Source organism: Buteo buteo, chromosome 7, assembly GCF_964188355.1.
Source record: "Buteo buteo chromosome 7, bButBut1.hap1.1, whole genome shotgun sequence".
In the NCBI taxonomy this organism is placed as follows: Eukaryota; Metazoa; Chordata; class Aves; order Accipitriformes; family Accipitridae; genus Buteo; species Buteo buteo.
In genome coordinates this window covers 30,548,429-30,570,611 of record NC_134177.1, presented here as the reverse complement: position 1 = coordinate 30,570,611, position 22,183 = coordinate 30,548,429, and the positions used below count along the sequence as shown (strand labels likewise).

At 39.0% G+C, this 22,183-nt stretch overlaps 1 protein-coding gene across 14 annotated transcripts in view; it reads right to left on the bottom strand.

Annotated features, from left to right (window-relative positions):
- Nucleotides 1–22,183, bottom strand: part of STAG1 (STAG1 cohesin complex component) — a 202,801-nt gene that overhangs the window by 134,504 nt on the left and 46,114 nt on the right. For 12 of the 14 annotated variants that reach the window (XM_075032127.1, XM_075032133.1, XM_075032132.1 and 9 more), the window contains 2 exons: nucleotides 17,616–17,718; nucleotides 6,723–6,902 (listed from right to left, as the gene is read on the bottom strand). In XM_075032127.1, the coding sequence (XP_074888228.1) occupies nucleotides 6,723–6,902; nucleotides 17,616–17,718 (283 nt within the window). The remainder of the gene's footprint in view (nucleotides 1–6,722; nucleotides 6,903–17,615; nucleotides 17,719–22,183) is intronic. The other 2 variants (XM_075032135.1, XM_075032136.1) reach the window with 2 other exon arrangements.

The window sequence follows — 22,183 nt, the reverse complement described above, 5'->3', positions numbered from 1 at the left end:
GGAACTACTGAAGACCAGCACTCTTGCCACAGCAGATCCGCACTGCTCAGAGCTGCATTTCCTCGCCTGAGTCCTCAGAAACGATGGGTGGACCATCCAACGGCCTCATACCAAGTAGATTTTCTACTGTGGTACAGAATTTTTATAGGTGCTAATCTCTCACAATTTCCAAGGGGCTGTGTCTGTTTAAGCTGGGCCAATCATGGGCACAAATGGTTCTGAGATGCTACAAAGCATCAAAACTACTCATATACGTTGAACATGAGAATTAAAAAATCCTTAGAGGAGTGCAGAAACAAAATCAATTATTCCAGTAAGAGACCCCCCATCAATTTATTAAAAAACACAATTCAAGTTCCTTTGCTAGCACAATTTGTAAAGGGTTCACAGATCAGCCCAGACACTTAAAAAAATGATGACATTCTGGAGAGCAAGAGACTTCTCCAGCGGTAAGTGTAATGGGTATTTTCAGGTACAAATGCTTTGACACACTGCACTACTGGCACATGTGTTCACATTAACAGGAAAATCATCCTACATCTTATTACATCACAAGGGAAAAGAAGTCTTGTGTGACGACTGCAGAAAAATTCATTTGGTATTAAGGGATACCCTTCTAATTAATTAATGGTTCATCTGATGGCTAACTTGTTCCTGGTATAACAAGCGTGAAAACATGTACCTAGTTTTGATTTTGTTTTTCTTTTAGTTCAGTAGCATACAACCAAAGGCAAAGCAAGATTAGGCTGCAGAAGAAATCCATCTAGCAGTATGAAAATGAAATACTAGTTTAAATGTCAATAATAGTTGCAGTTATTTTACCCTGTAAACTTTAGAGAATGCATGCTTAAACTCCCAAGGAGTTTTTGAGACACTTTGGGGAAACCCAAAGTTATTACCCATCCTTCAAGTCAGAGAATACAGCATTGTTAAAATACAACAAAGGACAATTAAACTAAAACAGGCCTTTAATACAAAAACCATGGATAATACTTAATATCGTATGTCTGTATATTGTTACTCTTCAAAGACCTTCACTCCCAGAAATAGCTGAGGTAGACTCAGAGACACTATCCAGCAAAGAGGACTTCTAGTAGGTAGAAGAGACAAACTCAGGGAAGAGAAAGCCATTGAGGCGACTGAGAAGACAGACACCATATTCACCCTGAGCTGCAAACAGTCACAGGTAGGGAGAATTCCCAAAATACATTTTTGCCTTCTTACTCTCTTTCTTAATTGCTGTTGTCAGAGACAGGATATTGGACTTTTGGTGTGATCCAGTTACAGCTGCTCTGATGTTTTTAAGCTCAAGTATATATGTAAAAATATATATGTAATTCCTCCTAATTAAGGTAGATATGGTGACAGTTATACCGTCATTCTAATCAAGAGTAAGTGTGAGCTGCTGCCAGAAATGAGCTGAATCAGGAAGCTGATCCAGCTGAAAAAAATCCACCAACATATCAGGTTCCAGTTAAATCTATTTCTTGGTGTGACTACAAAACACACAAGAAAAGTGTAAAAAACCATCAGCTGTAGGTATGGGAAAAGGTGGGACCAATCTTTTCAACAGCAGCCTCGGTTTATGCAGGATTAAAGCATGCATGTAACAAGTCTTTCTAACCAGAACCACTGGAAGGACTAAGGAACATTGAGATTACCTATACTGCATAATGATTACGTGATTAAAATAATTGTGAGATAAAATTCCAGGGAGTTGAGAGAAGTAAGCAAAGCAAAGCTTAATCCATGCCCAATGTGTTAGGAACCAGCTAATAAAACTGAGCAGTCACTGCGGCTTGCTCTACTATCAACTTCCTTCCCTGGGAGAAGTCAGCCAAAGGAGCAGCCTCGCTCTCGGGGGGGGGGGGGGGGGCACCAGATGCCTTCTGCAAGGCCAGTGCCACCTCCTGCTCCACATTCACCAGCCCAGCTCCTCGCTGCAATGACCAAGGTACCTGTGACTGCCAGGACAAGGAAGCAGCTACTACAGCGAGACCTGAGGAAGAACGACGATGTTCACAACTTTGGCTCTGCCTCTACAGTTGCTAAGGTTGGCCCCCCGCAACTTCTACTTAACTGAAACCAATACCACTATACCTATAAACAAATGCAGGTTGTAAAAGAAGCTCTTGGCTTAATACAGGAATGGGTGTAATTCCATGGTCTGAGCTATGCAGGGAGGTAGTATACAGACCATAATGGTCTATTTTTGTCCTAAATGGTATGAAAATACAAAAATTACTGAAATTATACAGGATATGCCATATTAACAAGATGCATGAAGACATATCAGCTCTTTGAAAGAACTGGCTATCTTGCATTTCTTGTACAGATCATCAAATCTCAAAGTGACAGAAAAAGATACTGGACGTACTAGGAATTTCAATCAGAAAACAATTTCAGATACAGATGTTGATGACTAAACATCATCCAAACCCAATATGTTATGATAAAAGGAACTGGCAACCACACCAGTAAAGATGCTACCACTGAAAGAACAAAAAACGACCACTGCTGAAAGTGGTGAGAGTGTTTCCCTTACCTCTTTCATATTATTTCCAACAGATCAAACATGTAATTACAAGGATGCATACCCTTTACTTTTGCACCTCAGCCTGCAATAGACAGGTGGATAAATACTGAAAAATCAGTATAATATTGAAAAGAATATTGAAAATATTGTTAACATTTCAGAAATATTTTAAATTAATATTAACGAAACATTTTTAATCCTATCAGATAGGCAACTGAAGGGAAAAAAGGTTTCATGCTGTTCCTGCTCTGATACTCAAACTTTCTAGCCAGTGTAGTACTGTGAGCAAGAATCACAACTTGCCAACATAAGCCCCGTAGGTACAAAGATGACAAAAATCTGAGGAACTGAATCACAAGAAATAAAAAAACCTTCCTCTCATGACAGGGTAAGCAGTGCTACAAATACAGCTTTACTTGAACAGGGAGGGAACCTTAAAGGACCCAAATCCATGCATGCCAAGGTGTGCAGACAAGAACAGTGAGGAACCACACACATTCTCGATTTCTGGAGAGACAAAAAAGAACTGGTGGCACAATGAAAAATTCCATTTCAACATACTAGAAAGCTTTCTTTCGATACATATCCTAAAATGCTTGTTGGTATATAAAGGAGTCATATTTACTCTGAACCATGTCTAACCGACACCAAGATTACTTTTATTACTGAGCATAAGCAGAGGGGTCAAATATTTTTTTTCAAAATCAGCACCTAATCTGTAGTGAACTGCTAACTTCAGTTAAGGGTAACTTGTAATACACATAATATTACAGAGTAATCAAGCTGTAGATCTGTTCATGTTTTGGTATTTAACTCCTCTTACAATTACTGATTATTCTCTCTGATATTCTGGGGGAGGCAGAAATCCCCTTTGCACACAAGAAAGCAAAACACTTCTATGCTTAGTTTGACCAACACAGAAGTACAAACTTCATTAGAGCTTATTGGTCATAATTTACTCATGAGAAATTTTCAGACTGAGGCCTAAACAAAATTTGACATCATCACACGCTCTTTATTTCACTGCCAGCTTAACCCAGGGTCAGAGACCAATGCAGAAGTGCCTATGAAGATTTAAGCTACAAGTCAGCCTCTGTACTGGGGGCTCAGCTGGAGCAGTGGAAGTTCACCCACACCCTTCATTCCCATCAGTGTAAACTCAGGCAGTTCAGCACATGAGAAATGGTGATATAGTCTGTTCCGCCTGTGGAGGTTTAGAGTGGGGAAATAGAGTGGGTATAGCTGTCTCCATAAAATCATTCAAGGAAAAAATAAATAAATGAAATAGACAAATGATAAAAAGTGGAAGAGTATCATGTTTGCCTAAGAAAAAAAAAAGCAGAGCCTGAAAAAGCTCTATGAACAGCCTTAATGGACTGTACCTGCAGAAAACATGAGCAGCAGGTCATATCACGCTTCATACACAGAGAGCTGCTGACAGAAAAACTTCTGAAGCAACTAGCTACAAAAGGTTACAGAGCAAATTAAAAAACGGTGACAACAATCTGATACCAACTTAATGTGGGTATCAAATTGATTTATATAGTTCAAATGAGACCTAACACTGACACAACTAGCACTTCGTAAGAGAGGCAAAGATTTATATGCAAGGAGCAGCTCTGAAACTATGTATACTTGAAATACAAAATATTAACCTAACCTTGTTTCCCTGGAAGAATCAAACAGCAATAAGCTTGAAGAGAAGTAGTAAATGAATCCTGCTATGAGAATGAAAATAGAGGACAAACTTAAATTTGAATTCAGCTACAGACTTCCATGAGTTGGCAACGCAAAGCCAGAAAAAACTAACAACTGAAATGCATCCTGAGAGCAAACAGCAGGAGCAGATAAATCAGAAATGAAAGCATGTGATTCCTGTGTAATCTCAGAATCTATCAATTTAATTTTTCTGGGTTTTCATTGCTGGAAGAAAACTTAATAGTGTTATAGAAAAACGTTGGTTCATATTACAGGGAAAGAACTAAGTATTGAGAAATAATAGGTTCTAACAAATATAAATATATGGCACTTGTCTGAAAATTCACAGTACTGACAAAATTGCTAAAATTGGCCACAAAAAACCCTGCAATGAAACTATGAAAAACAAAAATGCCAAGTATTCCTAATTGCCACATCAAAATCCCTACGCTATTATGGAAAAAGAAAAGTATAAAGACTCTAATAAGTTTGGTTTACAGAACGTTGGTTTCACATGAGATTGTAGTCCAGAAGTGCAAGTTAAAAATATTAAATCACATTTTGATTTCAGCCTCTTTCCCACTATAGGTGTCTGTCTTTCTTTCTGGGGGGGGAATATTTTTACCAGTAGTAAAATTTCCAAAGGTGCACAAGTGACACATACTCTTGAAATTACAGCTCAAGTCATTTATGCCTGTTTGCATCCCAGCCTATTTGCATATCATTTCTCCACTGCTTAAAATGTGCTGTCTATTTCTTTCTCATATATGTACACTGGACAAATTTTAAGCATGTGCATGCACATATATATATGCACATGTATATATATACAAATATACAGACACATACCCATCTATATATGCACATACAAACACTAAATTTCTCAAAAAAATTCCTTCATATTTGAATTCCAAAGGTTTCTTAATACAAACATGCAGACAATTTCTTTTTAGAATTTCATCTGCAGAAGACTTCTGATGGCATCTCTTTTGAAATACATGAAATGTATCAAAGTCAATTCCACACACACACAGAGTCATCAAATATCAAAGCAATCACTCATTCCTTTTACTTTGGCTCCTGCAAATATCAATAGCTCTAAGACAAACATACTACATAAAGCATATTTATTGTATGTTCTGTACCACAGTAAAACCAGAAAATAGACTCCAGATGTTTCCTCAAATCCTGCCAAAAACAAAATTTGAAAAAGCGTTGAAAACTGAGCAAAGTTCGAAGCCCTGACTTAAAACATTTAGGAAGAAGAGGCACAAGGAATCTGTAGCTTTATTAGGAGTAAATTTGTTCTGTCTTCACCTATTAGATAAGAAGGGTCAATCCTGAATAACTGTAAATACAGCAACTATGAAGAATAAAAATTCTCATTTTCTTCCTGTTTATTACTTCTTTAAATTACATCTCAGACCTTCCACAGATTTGAGACTGAGAGAAAATTTTCAACGACTTTCACTCATTTGGAAGGCTAGATCCCTTTGGGAGTTAATTAGACTTAGCTTCTAGCTACACTAAAAGTAATACTGAAAATGGGACTTGGCCCCTAATTTTCCTAATTTGTAATTTCCTCATGTTAGTTAGCACCACAAAGTCAAAACAAAGCAACTGATATTGCATGAGTCCTGTTTTGTTGAAACGCAAAGTAAAGGAGGTTTCCTCAAACAATCCTTTGGTAGGAATGACTGTAGGCTTTGCACTGCACCAGATGAAGTGTTTTGGGCCCATTGTTTCTCATTTGAGTGCCAAAAACAATAACTACAGCACAGTAGCTTACTAAAAGCATGTAAGTACTGTCAAAACCAACCATCTATAGAAGTTCTTGAGGTGGGGACTCATCTGGCCCAATAGATCCTGTAAGACCTCTGAAATTGATCCAAACATAAAGGAGTAAGAAACACTTCCAGAGGCGACTCACTACAACTATCTTAGATACTTATTTTACAATGAAAAATTTGCCTTCAGGATGTGTCCATCTTTGTCCCTCAGGCACAGAGGAAGTCTAGGCAAGTAGTTTAGTGTTCATCTGCTGCTCTGGTGGGGACAGAAAGAACAATGCAAGCTGCAGTGCAAAGTACTCAAAACTGCTTGTGTCAGCAGGTATTTATGAAAAAACAAGCAAACAAAAAAAGCCTTGGATCCATCACTAATATCATATACTTTTTCCTCATATAAAACTTATTACCAGATATTCTTTAATGGACTGCTTAATACTAACATGTATTTTCAATTTGGAAGTAATGAACAAAATAATTGGGAATTTGAAATACATGACTTTCTGATCTGTCTCTTGTCTTTCAGAAGTATCAACTCAACCAAAGCACATTCTGTCCCTTACTTTATCATACACAGACAGTCTACTGGACCAATACAGGTTATGAAAAAATACAATTGTTTACAAAAGCGTAGCTTAGACTGAAATCCTACAGTCAGGATATGCTGAATTATGAAGGGGTAACACAGTTAGTTATTTTACCTGCATAGCACTCTTTCCCAGCTTAACCACCTCAAACAAAGTGACAGGGTCCCCTTCTCCATTCTGCTGAGGGTGGCCATTAGCTCTTCCACGACTTGCTCCTCTAGCTCCAGATTCAGAACGACCCTTGTCTGCTGGAGACTTCCGAGGTTTCTTAGTGGCAGACTGGGCAAAGAAAACCAGCAGAACAAAAATTTATTATAGCTATATCTGAAATAACTCACTGTATCTTTATAAATTATACATAAATTTTACACACACATTTATACACTCAAACATGTATATACACACAAGTATCACAGAATGAGCCAGACTGGAAGGGATCTCAGGAGGTCTCCAGCCTGACCTCCTGCTCAGAGCAGGGTCAGCTATGAAATTCAACCAAGTTGCTTAGGTCTCTTTATCCAGTCAGATACACATATTTTTATTTATCAGTAGTTGTTGATGAACAACTTAAAAGCCACTGTCATGTCAAGGTAAGCAGTGGTGAATTTCCAACACTGAGTATCAGTTCACATGAATACCCATATTAGCCTTATTCAATACAAACAGACAGTTGACAACATGACTAAAACTAGATAAATAGTAGCAAATCACAGACAGGACAGCAAAAGTGTTTTATGCTGGCACAGAAAAACTTTTAGAATAACTAATGATCTTTGGAAGACAGTAAGTTATTAAAAATACCCTTGTCATGTTAATGTTCATTTTTCTGCATTTTAATTTTTATACAACTTTTATAAGAAAATGTGTACATAAAAAGTCAGCTCTTCAACTCAACTCAAATTAAGTCACTGACTTTATAAAGCCAGATTTAGTAGATCATCATAATAGCCCCTTGCTCCAAAATTTTATGAGTTATAACATTTTCCCTGTGAATCTAAATTATTTAATGTAGATTTTCACTAGATTTTTCAAACTTATAATCAGGTGGTATAGATCCCACTTGTGAGAAGTAACCTAGTGAACAGTTTGCTCTTAATTTAAGTCACCTTATGAAAAAAAAAAGAAAAAAAAGTTTCTAGGAAAAATAATGTAAGATTCCTGCTATAATCTTACTTCCACATTCTATTCTTTCTCCCTACTGTGAGGCAGACAAAAGCATAAGCTGCCACTTTCCACAGAACAATGAACCTATTTTTTGAGGAATAATGTTAAAGAAAACAACACACAAGCAACTCAAAGATTACATTTAGGACAATATCGTCATGGTACCATTTCCTTGAGCATACTGTCAGCCAGTTTCTATTAAAGCTTTTAGCAAAGAACATGAAGTCAACATTTCTGGCTGCATCTTCCAATTGCAGACACATTAAAAAATTTTCTGCAGAGCAAAGGGATCTAATTTCTGGAAGAAAGCTGGTAGAAGACAGACCTGCAGTCTAGTTTCCCCCTTACTTCAAAAGACATCACTGCTGGTGGGGCCAGAGAGCTAAAGAAAAGGGCAAGGTAGAGTGCAACTGCAACTGCCTCTTGCAAATATTCAATTAAGGACGTGCATACAAATGCAAGCTAGAAAGCTTAAAATAATGGTACAATCTCTGTGAAAACATTTTTGGATAACATCTGCACTTATGATCAAAAAAATATGCATTCTCCCTCAATGAATTTTTAAACATGTGCAAAGCTGCCTTTATCAGCAAGAAAGCTATCAATACATTAAATGTTTGAGCTCTACTGAGCTCCAGAGACACATGATCACTATTTCATAAAATGGCAAAGAATCAGAAGTAAATTGACTCTTTTGAGATATGTAATCCATGCGCTTATTCAATCTGGGTGACAGTAAGCCGTAAGCATTTCAACTAGCTACAAGTACTGCTAAATGAAAGCAGGAACGCAAGTTGATGCCCTCACAGAAGCTAATGCAAGCCCCTCTATACTCAGTTTTTCTCAACATGTCATTCAAAGGGAGACATTAAACACTGCAAGGATGAAGTGAAAGCAAGTAGGAGATGGACATGAAATGCACACATCCAAAGACACCTCGTTACTGGAAAGCAATGAGAAAAGCCACCTACACTGGCATAAGTACTATGGACCAGCATGCACATGCCCAAAATGAGTAATCACAAGACATGTAAATGCTCAATTTAAACTCCACCTTTGTTAGATATCCTAGGGAAAGGGGGGTGCTTTGACCAAGACTCATAGTTTGAATTACAAGGGTGAGAACACCAGTGAGCTCTCAGAAGAGGTACAGAAATAACCAACAGATGTACTTTTGACAGAATTACTGGACAAACCCCAATTCTTCAAGTCCAAGTAAATATCTCAATATCCCGGACCTGAACTAACACCAGATACAGTACCAAGTCTACTTGAATAAAGGTTCTCTCTGGTACAGATTTTGTTTTGACAATGAGAACATCTCTCACAGCAAAGAAACTAAGTCTTTCATTCAACAAAAGCCATTCTACATCCAAGCTGGGGTAGCTAAATCCAGACACAGGATCTGTATGGAATCCTGCCTCAAGAGACAAAACAAGCAGACAAAGGATCCTCCACTGAGAAACTGAAGAAAATCCAAAACTAGAACTTTCTGAGTTAGGCAGGGTAACATTATCTTCAGGTGGAGAGGCACTGGAGGACAGGTGTCCACCAGACTTCCACTGCAGAGCACTTCAACCCCCTAGGCATCTGACAGGAAGCCCAAACTCAATCCCACTCCAGAGTGCAAATATGAAAGCAAGTCATACGTAGGTCCTCCAGCCTCGAGAAACTGCCTGGTACTCTAATTACAAAGTCTTGCAAGCACAAGGCACAGAAGTGAGGAACTGGCATTATCTTATTCATTAACATACAACGTTATAATGCTGTTGTCAGACATTACTTGTATGTAGTGTCTCTGAATTGACAGCAAGAGACTTTGCAGGCCATCTTGACAGATGTAAGCTTCATATAGGTTCCCACCTCTGAGTACAAAGTTGAATAGGTAACTCCATTTCAAGAGGAAAATTTTTCACAATGAGAACAATCAGCCATTGGACTAATCTCCCCAGGGAATTGGTGGATTCCCCAACATTGGACACTTTTAAGATTCAGCTGGACAGAGTGCTGGGCCATCTTGTCTAGACCATGCTTTTGCCAAGAAAGGCTGGACCAGATGATCCTTGAGGCCCCTTCCAACCTGCTAGTCTATGATTCAATCCCAGGATGGAGACATCCAACACCACTGAAGCAAGTGAAGGAAAAGCATGGACTGGTACATCCATAGAAATGCAGAAAGAACTCCTTCATGACACAGAATACCCGTGGAATATCTGCAGACGCAGGGTGCTCTTGGAAGTGGAGCTGCAAAGTCAAGCTACAAATCTAGAAATTATGTTTGGCATAAGCCCTGCATCCCAAAAGAGAGATGCTTGTGTTAACTGGAAAGGGTGGTCCTTCAGCTCAACACAAAAAAACCCTGTCCTCTAATGCCATGAAGACCTTCCACATAGAAACAGCCCTGCCCAAGGATGAATGTGGCTCCAGTAAACAGCCATGCCCAAGGATGAATGTGACTCCAGTAAACCTGTCAGACTATCACTCACAGGTGTAAAATGTGATATTTCCTAAGATCAGAGTGAATTTGTAGCAAGTCTACTCTTGTGAGGATCCACCAAATGGTCATCAAGATACAGGAAAAATAGAACCTCTGCTTCCTAATAGGAACAACAATTGTGGTTATTGCTTGCCCCTTTACACCTTTTCAGCCAGAAATTTCCTGCCTCTACCTAAAGCTCCCTTAAATTGACAGTCATGCATGGGTTTTGGGTTTTTTTCTTAAGTGTCAGTCTGTCAGAATCCTGAGGCGGGTAAAAACTGAATGTTTTCCAGACTCAACACTGACTTTTCTCCCATTTATGAAAGGGATCTCTGAGAAGTCATGGAAAAGGCAAGCTGGTTAGCAATACTGTATCTAAATGTATTCATAAAACCTTCTAACAACTTCCATAGTCCAGGCACCTGCTGCAATGGCAGAGTCAACACTGAGGTGAATTAGGACTACCAGAGGGAGGGATAAAGCAGCATGACAAGGTAAGAAAGCTTGAGGCTTTTTAATCACACACCAAGAAAGGTGCTCTTTGGAGCTGTGAGGCTGCAACAGTTAAATCTGTGCTTCGACTCTGAGACAGTCAGACTGGTGGCAGTGTCAAAATGGACAGAGTTGCCAAATGAAAAGAGAAGTTCCTAATGATTTTTCAGATGTTTGCAGTAGATTCAACTGACAACAACTGAAGCTGAGGATTTATACACACCAGTATTAGGAAATTCAGACGTTCCAGAACGTGCCACGGAAGCAACTCTAAAATGGTCATATTGATGACCTCATAGTTTACCAGTTGCTTTAAGGCTTAAACTAAGGCAAACAGGCAACAAAATACTTACCTTGACTGTAGTTAAACTAAAATGATGACAATTCAGATTTTTGTAATAAATTAGCTAGATAATACTTTTCCTCTCATGTTTTTAAAATGATAGTGGAAAAAAAAAGTGACCCACATTTGTAAAATCAATACAGTGAAAGTTAATTCACACTACCAAAAAAAAAAAAAGTGAAAGCATCTTGACATTTGCCATTAACATTCCCCAAGTTGATCTGATGCATTTCACAAAGAAATAAAGACAGTAAAAGTGTTACAGGTCAGTAATCACCTAACTCACCACCTTAAATGATGGCCTCTATATGCATTCATACCATAAGTAATTTAAAGCAATACCCCACTTCCCAAGATAGCAGGAAGAAACCTTTTAACCTTCCACTTGAGTAAGACTGAAGAACTTGCCTCTCAAAGGCATCATACTCTTGAGAGGCCTCTGCATTATAACCTCATGTTAAGCAGAAGAGTGGTCATGTCTGAGCTCTTTCTGAATTAATCCTGATTAAAAAAAAAAAAGGCTACCGCACACTTTATAACATCATCATGGTTATCTAGGGAGAAGTTCTTGGATTCAAATTTTCAAAAAAGTCCTTTGGACTTTTTTCATCATAGAAACAAACGAGGTGCTCCCTATGAAAAGCCTCACCCTGCAAATAAATACAGATGCAGCTCTCCTAACATCCAGCACATACCGAGCTGCTTCAACTGTAGCACATGCAGTTTAGAGCAAAAAAAAGCAGAGGCAGTGTTGGGGGGTGGTGTTGCTTTTTTCATCATCATCATTTGAAAACCTAGCAAGAGTTCTAAAAGTCATCTTAAAGAATCAAGAGAGTCTGCTATAAATGCCTGAATCACTTAAATTATTCTAGCTGAGGCAACTGCTACCAAAAAAAAGGCTACTTCCACAGAAAAATGAAAAGTAGATTAGATTGCCAAAAATACAAGGACCATCCCATCAAAAGCTTAAAAGGAAAACTTCTAATGCCATTAGGATTTCACCACCAGGAAGCTACAAGTGGCAGGACAGAGAAGTCTTCACATACTGGCTGTACATACATTGCATTTCCACAGAACTGCAGAAAGACTCACTTCAGTTTTAAGGGACAGATCTAAACTATCAGGGAAGCAAGAAACAGACACTGATGTAAGTGACACCAAACCACAAACCTCGACTACTATGAAAAGAAATTCTTCCAAGAGGATTCCTTCCTACTGTTAATCAGGACGCATATGATTTGGAACTAGAAGAAAAACTCAATCCCCTGCAGTATCTAACATCCATGCTACAAGACTAAGTAAGGCTAAGAGTCTGCTGCAAAGTTAAAATTTCACACATGAATGCAAAGATAAGGTATTGTGGTCTGTCTCCTCCATACCAAAATATACAAAAGGACCTGAAAGCAAAACTGTACAGTCTGTACTGGGGACAAAAGGATCAGAAGTGCCTTGTTCCATCTTGCCTTAATAGAAGAATCTGAGGAGTCGGAGAAAGACATGCTGCGGCCCTGAGCATGGGATGAGAGACAGCGGAAGAGATCTCAGAATTGCCACCTCTGCAACAGAAAGACTGACATTTCTTCTTGTCCTCCAAGTCAAACAGGCTAATCTGTCTACTCCTACTTCAAAGCTGAAATACAGCCAGGGATCTCTCTCACTCCCCTCAACCTCTAACAGCTGAGGTTTAAGGCAAACTATTCTGAGCTCCTGGGAAGGTAAGGCCAGGTAGGTTAAAATAAAGCATGCCAACAACATTGAACAGAGAGCATTGATCCAGGAGAGCAGACAAAAAAGGACAGGATAGATAAATAATGGATCTGAGCCCGAGCTCAATAATGTGAAAGCTGCATTGCATCATAAGCCCTTGGGCTTTCAAATCCCCTACCTAGAACAGGAGAGCGTATCCATACCCATGTACTTCAATAATGCAGGAGACAGAAAAGGCATTTTTGTCCAATATTACTCTGCAACTTCAACTAGAGGACTGTTGTAGGTCACTCCTTAAATACACCTCACACCATTCACTAAATATATATCCAGATGGTATGCTCTTATACAGTATCACATAAACACATGCACCAAAATGTCCCACTGACTGGAAAGATTCACCTCTTGGTCAACTGTTCCACAGGCATCTATCTGGTCTACAAGACTCAGAGTTTAGAACGGGACGCGGGCAAGGGGGAGGCCAGCCCCAGCTGTTGTCAATGCTAGAACAGGACATGGTGCAACTCCTGCTAAATTCACTGCAAGGGTTGGTGAATTCAGGACAATCAGATTAGATTCTGAGAGTTGTTTTGAAGAAGCAATGCACTTTATCTCTTTGCAAGTTGACTGTTCAGTCTACTCAGTCAAGTACTCATCAGAATAGTCTTACAGAAGTGGAGGGGCAACTTGGAAAGCAGCATTTTCAGGAAGGGAAGGTTCCCCAAAATATTAAGGTTCTCTATGAACTGAAGTGGTATTTGCTACAAATGGCAAATTTTCAAATGAGGACCATCTCCTTACAAAAGTCTCAAATCTGCAAAGAGGAATAGCTGCCTTTGTAAAAAAGTTTGGAAAATCCTCTAGTAGCAGTCTATCTTTCTGATAAAAGGTCAAGTTCATTCTATAACACTACAGCAGAAACCTATTTAAAATAAATACATACATACAAGTATTTGATGGAGTGCATTGTGGCAGCTCTGTAATAGAACCATGCAGCTAGACTAAACAGCACAGAAGAGTAAACTTTTTTTCCAAAAGAAGTCAATATGTTTATGGCAGATGTGTCACTGCAGCTGTGATGGCCTAAGGAAATACGCAAATCAGCATTGCAGGGAGGGATCAAATCTTATTAAACCATAATATTTTAGTTGGGGGGGGGGGGGGGGGGGGCGGGGACACACAACCACAAAAATCAGAAGAGCCTTTGGGCAGAAAAGCCTTTCTTTATGTCTGTAACAGAAATTAAAAACATCAAAGCTAGGTAACAGGGGAGAAAAACAGCTCTGAATTTAAGTATTTTAATCTGTTTCACATCTGAGAGTAAAGGTAAGTGGTACCTGTGGAAGAAATAAAACTAATGTTAGCAGATGGAAGAGTGGGGGAGAAATGTCAGAGCTGCACCTCCTGTAAGAAACAGATAATTCACCTGTGGAAAGTGGATGAGTTAGCAACATGGATAGGTGAGCAATGTGGAGGAGTAGGAAGAGTGAAAGACAATGTTTGCAAAGTCAATACCTCAATTACTAAGTCCATGACTTTTAATACCAAATAATGTTATAAATTTAATTGCCTAGATTAGACTTCCCAAGGTGTTTGCATTTCTCCTCAAGGATATTAGACATTGAGTGGCTTTTTCGTTTTAGGTCATTTTTTGGTAGAAGAACCTTATTTATTCCTCTCTGTTGCCACAGTACCAATTATGAAGGCAGAATTTGATTGTGTATCCAAACATATACATTTTGTCAAGTGACCCAAAAAACTGTAACAAAATGACTGAATTTGTGGATAAGGGGAGAGCAATAGATGTCATTTGTCTTGACTTTAGCAAGGTTTTCAACAGTCTCCAACAATATTCTTGTATTCCCAGGTTGGGACGTTGTGATCTGGATGAGTAGACAGCTAGATGGGTGGACAAGTGGTTGAACTGTTGGGCTCATAGTGGTTAATGGATCAGCCTCTACCTGGAGGCTAGTGATGAGGGAGTATGACAGAAGTCTAACTGGTACACGTCCAGTTTCCCATCTTTATCATAGTCAGAGGGGGTGAGAGAGTGTGCTCCTCTCAAGTATGCAGATGACATCAAACTGACAGGGAAGACTGCTTGATGACATCAAGGGCAAGACTGCTATTGACAGTCTGGAGGACTAGGCTAAGAGTACACTCAAAATTCAACACAGACAAATGCAAAGACCTGCCCCTGGCAGAGGAATAAATCCCTGCACCAACACAGGCTGGAGACCAGCTAGTCAGGGAACAGCTCTGTGGAAAAGGACCTCAGGCTCTTGGCAGGCAGCAAACTGGCCGTGATACAGCCATATGCCTGAGCAGCAAAGGCCATCAGCACCCTGGGCTGTACAAACAGGAATATAGCAGTACACCAAGGAAAGTGATTACACCCTTTTACTCAGCACTTCTTAGCCCATTATTTGAAATGCCACGTTCAATTTTGGCCCTCTCAATGCGAGAGAGGAATGTGAGAACAAGTTCAGCAGAGGGCTACCAACATAGTTGGGGGGGCTAGGAACACTTCCCCTGGGAGGCTTTTTGCAGTAGCATACAGTGGGAGGAAAACTGACAGTAGTCATGAACTGAAGCAAGAAAGGTTCTGGCTGCCTACCAGGGAGAAATTTTTCATGAAAGAAAATGAAACAGGTTGCTGAGAGAGGCTATGCAATCTCCAGCCTTGGTGGTTTTCAAGACCAGACTGGAAAAGCCCCGACCAATGTGGTCTGATCCCAAAGCTGATCCTGCTCTGAGCAGGAGGTTGCAGTGAGACCTCCTGAGGTCCCTGCCAACCTGATTCCATGATTGACCATCACTGTTTTTCTTCTCTGAACTTCTTCCAGTCCTAATATACCCTTTCTGGAGATTTTGCGGCAGAGGTCAAGAGGGGAAAAGAAACTAGAATTGTGCAAAGTATTCCAAATTTTGGCAACCCACAGTTTTATAAAGGACACAGTACTTGTTTTATTCTCTATTCTCTTCCTTGGAGTTTTAAGACTGGATTTGGGGTTTTTTTGAGCCCTATTGAGCATCAAGATGATGCTTTCATGGAATCATCACTGACAACACTAAGTTCTTGCTCCTTAGCAGCAATGGTCAGCTCACAGGCCATCATTTTATGTATGAAACAATGGCTGCTTCCTCTGTATGCTCATCACTTTACAATCATGCACACTTAATGAGCCTGGAGCTGTTCTAAGCAAAAGAACAATTGCTCCTGTAGAAACTTGACAGCAGGACCAGTAGAGTGCTTCAGCAAATATCCCCATACGAGCTACTAATAAGTTCAAACAGAGGGATGAGAAACACCTTTTGTAACATTCATCTTTTCCTTTCCAGTGAATGTGTGGTGTGTACAAAATACCACTAGTGCTGCTTTATTTCCTACACTCTGACAACCTTCTGGATTAGCAATCAGGTTGCACCATCCTCTTTTTTATTAGATCTGCAAAAATTCATAGATTTACTAAGGAGATATTCTGAAGATAATTTCTGATTTTGCCCTTTGTTTACAAGTTTGTATGAACAGATGACCTGTTCTCTTTACATGCTTCTTTAAAGCTTCATGTAAAAAAGCTCCATGTTTCTGATCAAATCTGTCCATCTGATGAAGAATATATGCCATCACAGGAAACACTGTTCAAAAGCTTTCAAAAAGCCAACATGCCCTGAAAAGCCCAGGATTTAAAATGCTGGCTCCCAAAGCAAGTCCAGAAACTGTGATGCAAATTGAAAACCAATACTAAGGAGGAGTTTGCTCCAGCTTGGCCAGCATGCTTGAGACATACACATGGTTCTGTCCATTCTTTTAGCCTCAGTAGCCCACGCTTAAGGAGCTAGACTTAGGTTGGAAGGTCTTAGGGTAAAGGAAAAAAAAAATCTCAATCTACTCCTGAGAGAGAGAGAGAGAGAACACATTCATACTGGGAGTCTACTGGTGGACAAACACTAAGAGGAGAATCAAAACCATTAATAACACACAGAAGTTCCCACCAAAAACCTTGTTCTACAGTGTGTACTTCAAGTGGTATAACAAAGAGAACTAGATCTGATGACCCTGAAGAACTAAAATGAAGGACAACATGACACACAGAACTTTTTCTGTATTTTCCAATAAATTGGCTATTTTATAAAATAAATGAAAATAAAAGAGAAAGCCTCCTTAAATACTATGTGTAATAGAGAATTGTTTCTGTATGTTCCCATTCATGGGACAGCAATGGGCAATGACTACTGAAGAACAGAAAATCCTATACAGCAGACAGCAATATTGTCTGCTGCACTGTGCTAGAGAACAGGTTGAAGCTCCCAATCTATAGGTAAGACACACTGTATGTCAATTACATGAATTTTTAAGATGTGTTAATAGATCTTCTGAGGCATTTAGTTAATACTATGCTGCAACTCTTCCATTCGCATTAAGAGATTATCCATTACTAAAAGGATGGCTCAAATGTCATTTGTCACTTAAAATCCATTACAACTTTCAAAGCAGAAAGTGGTCGTGCTTACTGAGATCATTCTCATGTCTGGAAGAATATTGTAATATGACAATAATAACAAAACTGTAATCTTCATGTAAGTAGCTAGCGAAAGAAAAAATAATAGCTATTATGAGCTCATATTTATGTCCCTTTTTAAACACTCCAAACATTGTTTGTATATCAATCTGATAAATATTTCATATTACAAGTCTTCATAAAGTTTGACATAGGGCTCATTAAAAGCCTATTTATGTGACCACAAGATGATTAGATGAAAAACAGTTTGCAGTCAATTTTAAATAGATGCATAACAAAACAAACTAAATTACACATACTGGAGGCCTGCCAGGACGGCCCCTTTTTCTTTTTCCTTTGACTTCTGCTTCTTCAAGCTCACTGCCAGCATCTGAATGTGCAGTAGTTTCATTTGTAGAATCCCTAGGGGGGGAAAAACACTAGATAAATTAAAATGATTTGAAATCAACAAGTAATCTATAACTGACTGATTAAATATTTAGTCCTAAGCCAGAAAAAACAGGCAGCATTAAATGGCTTGCCACATTTATTCTGCAAACTAAGGAACTAAGCATTGCTAGCCCTGGCAAAAAGCCTTACCTTTTTATGAGCTAGAATGTCATTTTATAGACTGGAAGTTATTTAAATTAACAGCTTCTTTTGAAACCATGTTACACTTCAAAATCTGGCTATATTAAAGAGCACATTCTCAACATACCCATCCCACAATGTAGTCACTAGTATCAACTTTCTTTCACTCTTAGTAACTACTTCCAAGCTTTTGCTTCATGCTTTCAAGGTCATGAGAAAGCAAACTGGAGTCCAATCCAGCTATCACATCATTACAACAGTTACACAAGTTCCCACTTGGGTTACCTCATGTTTCTAGTCACACTTGAAGACAATGGTATTGTGCAGCTGTTAATAGAGAGAGGATTAACACTGACCATGAGGCACAAACCAGAGGACTCACTTTGATCTGCAGACATTTATGATTCTTGCAGTTAGAAAAACTTTTTCGTTTGTACAATGAAAAAACCTTGACGTTGCTCAACGACTATTAGCAGAGAAGTCCACAGTATCGTTTTTCAATCATTCCTGGTTTAGACTTAAGACCATACTAAGTAGGGAAAAAAATTTACCCCAATTTTCACTCCCCCTGCCCCCTCCCACCCCCCAGCCAGGTGCAGAGGTACCTCTCTGCCTTCAAAACAGACCTGGCTGCTTGAAGAAACCCAGATTGTAATTGATCTTCTAAGACGCTAGATTTTGCCCAAGAAGAGCCCACAAGCAAAACCATATCTGCTACTGAGGTGCTTTATTTTTAGTTTGCAAGACCACCAGGGCATGAAATCTCGGTAAATGAAAGAGTAACTGTAATAACATCCTAGATTACTCAAAGATTGGTCAAGCCTAGCTCTAATCAGAGATTTCTTTAAATCCAGTATCATTTCCTTGAAGTGAAAGGAGTTAAACTGCTGTAAAACTTGTGCAAGGGGAAGGTGAAAATCACACCTGTTGCATTATTTTATACAGCCTCAAACATAAAAGGTGGCATTAGTGATCTGGTTTACACAAACCGACAAGCTTCAGCAAGCCAAGATCTACACAGACCTTCCACATTGTCTGGGGTTTTATTTTTTTATTTTGTTTTATAAATCAGGAATACTTCACCAATTTGCTGTATCACCAAGAAAGCTATTTAGTAATGCAGAAAGATACAAACATCATTGTATCAGCATCAAGAATGTTCTGATACTTCTCTTTACTGAAATTACTGTATTGTTCTAGGTCTGCTCTAACCCAAATAATTCTGCAGAACTATGATGAATTTCTGATTTTAAGACATTATTTTCCAACCTTTTCCAATTTGCAAGCACAAAACCACGAAGGGGTCCACAGAATCCTTTACAAAAGCTAGAATGAGGTAAAACATATATGAATCTCCTTTTCTGAAAGTAACTTCAATGGATTATCTCTAAATACTCTACGTACCCCAGAAAACCAGGCACCCTAGATTGAAAAACAGTATTCAAGTACATTTGAGTTCCCAAATTATACACTTGTAAACAGTATCTCTACAAAACACTGAAAATGCAGCTTTGTTGTGATAAAATTAGAGAAGTAGCTTTTCTGCTTCATTAAATATGAAACTTAAAAAACTCAGTATCGAGCTATGAATTTGGAAAAAAAATTGTAAAAGGCCTAAAACTAAATAAAAGATATCCCATACATAGTTCAAAATGATTTGGTAAAATAGGGCCACACTAGTGAAAAGCAATGCAGTGAATACAGCTGAAAACAATGTCTACGCAGATGGAAGTATCCAGCCTTTACTCAAAGACCAGCCATCACACTGCAATGCAATTTGACAAAAATGTGCATTGCCTCACGAAAATTTTTTTTTTTAAATAACTTCTGAATACAGAAGTGAGGAACCCTATAAAAGTATCTGCTGCTTTCTATTGCTGTAGAGAAGTTAAAGCCATTCTCTCTTGCCCTCTGTAGAAAAAATAAGCTTCTCTCTGGTCTACACAGGCCCTTAGTGGAAAAATTTTAGGCATGGTGTGGTCTAAGCAATACCCCTATTCCTGGAGAAATGCTATAGCTTTGCTAGCTTCCAAAACCGCACCCCTAATATCATCAGGATAAAGGTTTTACTCTGTTAAAACCAGATTCATCAGTCCTCCTAGACAAATGGCTCAAAACACTTCCCTTGAAACTCTAGAGCTGTATAAATAAACTTAAACTGTACTACTATTTTGCATGCACCTAGTCCACAGGGAACCTGACTTTGCTACAGCCTCTGTCTGGGTCTAGCAAAATCTACTGAGATTTATGTATTTAGTTCTGAAAATTTCAATTGCTTTGGAATACTGCATGTATAAGGAACAGTTTAATTATTAACCACCTTCTCTTCTTTGTCTTAGACTGTTGTCTTAAACCTGATAACCATGCTTCTCTAATATTTTTCTGGTAGAACTTCTCTGCTTTGCTGGAAGCCTTTTGGGAAAGGCTCAATGAATCAGTATTAAGGGTGAGATTCATCTCATCTAAATTTGATACATATACAATGCAGAAAACAGACATTCTTAAGGTGCAATATACCTCACACTAAGGCCAGTGTCCAAAATTGGTCAGTTTAGGTTTTACAGATTTTCTTTTCTCTCCATTGATGGTAAGCTGATCTAGACAAGCAGCTCAAATATAAATGTTTAAAATTAAACAAGATGAATCTCACCCTAACAGTATGTGAGGCAGAGGGGAGATTTATTTCCAGCAAAGAATATAAGTATGTAAGGAGTAAGGGGAAAACCTCAGAAAGTAAGTTCCATTCAATCCTCACATTATTTGGAGCAGGGAGACAGGATCAAGGACAGCCTACAGTCCTTGGCTGATTGAACACTAAAATATACATCATTTCAAGCAGCAGTGAATTCTGTCTGAATCATGCAACCCCTGCACAGAAAGGCCCTTCCACTGTGGCCCTAAGTCTCTTCAGTTTGGGAGGTACTGCTTCTTCCTTCTGCCAAAGCCTTACAGTTGCTCTGGGTACACACACACGGCCCCTTTTCTCCTTATTTCTGAACTCAGATGATGAGTAAAGCATCTCTTAACTGCCTGCAGTTCTGTCAGGTGTTTAACACTCATTGAGAAGAGTATCTGGCCAGCATCGATCTCCCTCATTCCCTACACATATTGCAGAAGTGGTAGGAAGAAATTTATCTGGTGGCAGTTATCCACATCTTAATAGACCAGAATTATCCTATCCCTATTTTACATGTGTGTGACTAGTCACCTGAGGGGAAAACTTAGGCTTAGTCACAATTTATCTTTCCTGAAGCTGTTGGGAGGGAAAATAGCCTAGGCCTAAGGAGACCTGTCTCATTTAACAAGAGGAGAGGTGGCAGTGCCTAAGGCTAAACCTTCCCTCTCTAAAGACACCTTTGACATGATAGAGACATAAGAGAATTTGGCAGACTGTGGGAGACCTACAAGATTGGGGTGGTCAGAGTAGAGCAGACAAGTGATAAACCCCTTTTAGGGGCTCAAATTTACCCTGCTTTTCCTTCTGGTTTCTGTGTTGGCTAAAGCATCCTAGAAAACTGACAGTAACTCCAGGATCCCTCCTAAAAACTCCAGATATTATTCCAAAGTTATAATAACTAGCCATTGAAACTAACCATATGGTAATGAAGAATTAACAGATTACTGGGCAGCCCTTTACCATGTCATGCTTCTGCAGAACGTACTCCACAGACACAGTAAATTTCATATCTCTGCAAAATAAATCAAAACATATTTACCTTCCTTCTACTATTACATAGAGCCCTAGCTATAGAGCTTATACCACCCCCCGTTAAAAAGACACCACACCAAAAACCTATGTTGAGGTATCAGGTTTTGTAAATAAAAATGCTTCTATAAGCTTTTATTGGTGATGCTGAGGTGGCTCAAGGTTCTGGCAGAGATAAAGTCAGTAATTGCTACCACCAGACTCAGCCTTGTGAAAAAAAAGCATTCATGAAGAAAAATGGCTAAATGCACAGGCTTATGAATCATGGATGAATCAGCTTTCATGGTTGATCTTCAAAATCTAAAGAGGAACATGCCTCACAGCAAATATGACTCATCCCATTGAGAGACGACTCATAACAGTCAGTCACCCAGGTCAAATACACCAGAGGGTTTTTTCCCTACATCTGAAACACCAATAAGTGAAATCCTGTCTTCACTGCATTCTGAAGCCACTTCTATGAATTCAGAAAGATTAAAGATTTCTCCTTTCATGTCCCCTCAACAGAGAAGAATGTGGGAAGGAATCTTTGATACGGTCCTAAGCAAAGTACGTTAATACATCAAATTGACTTTAGGACCTTTTGTTTAA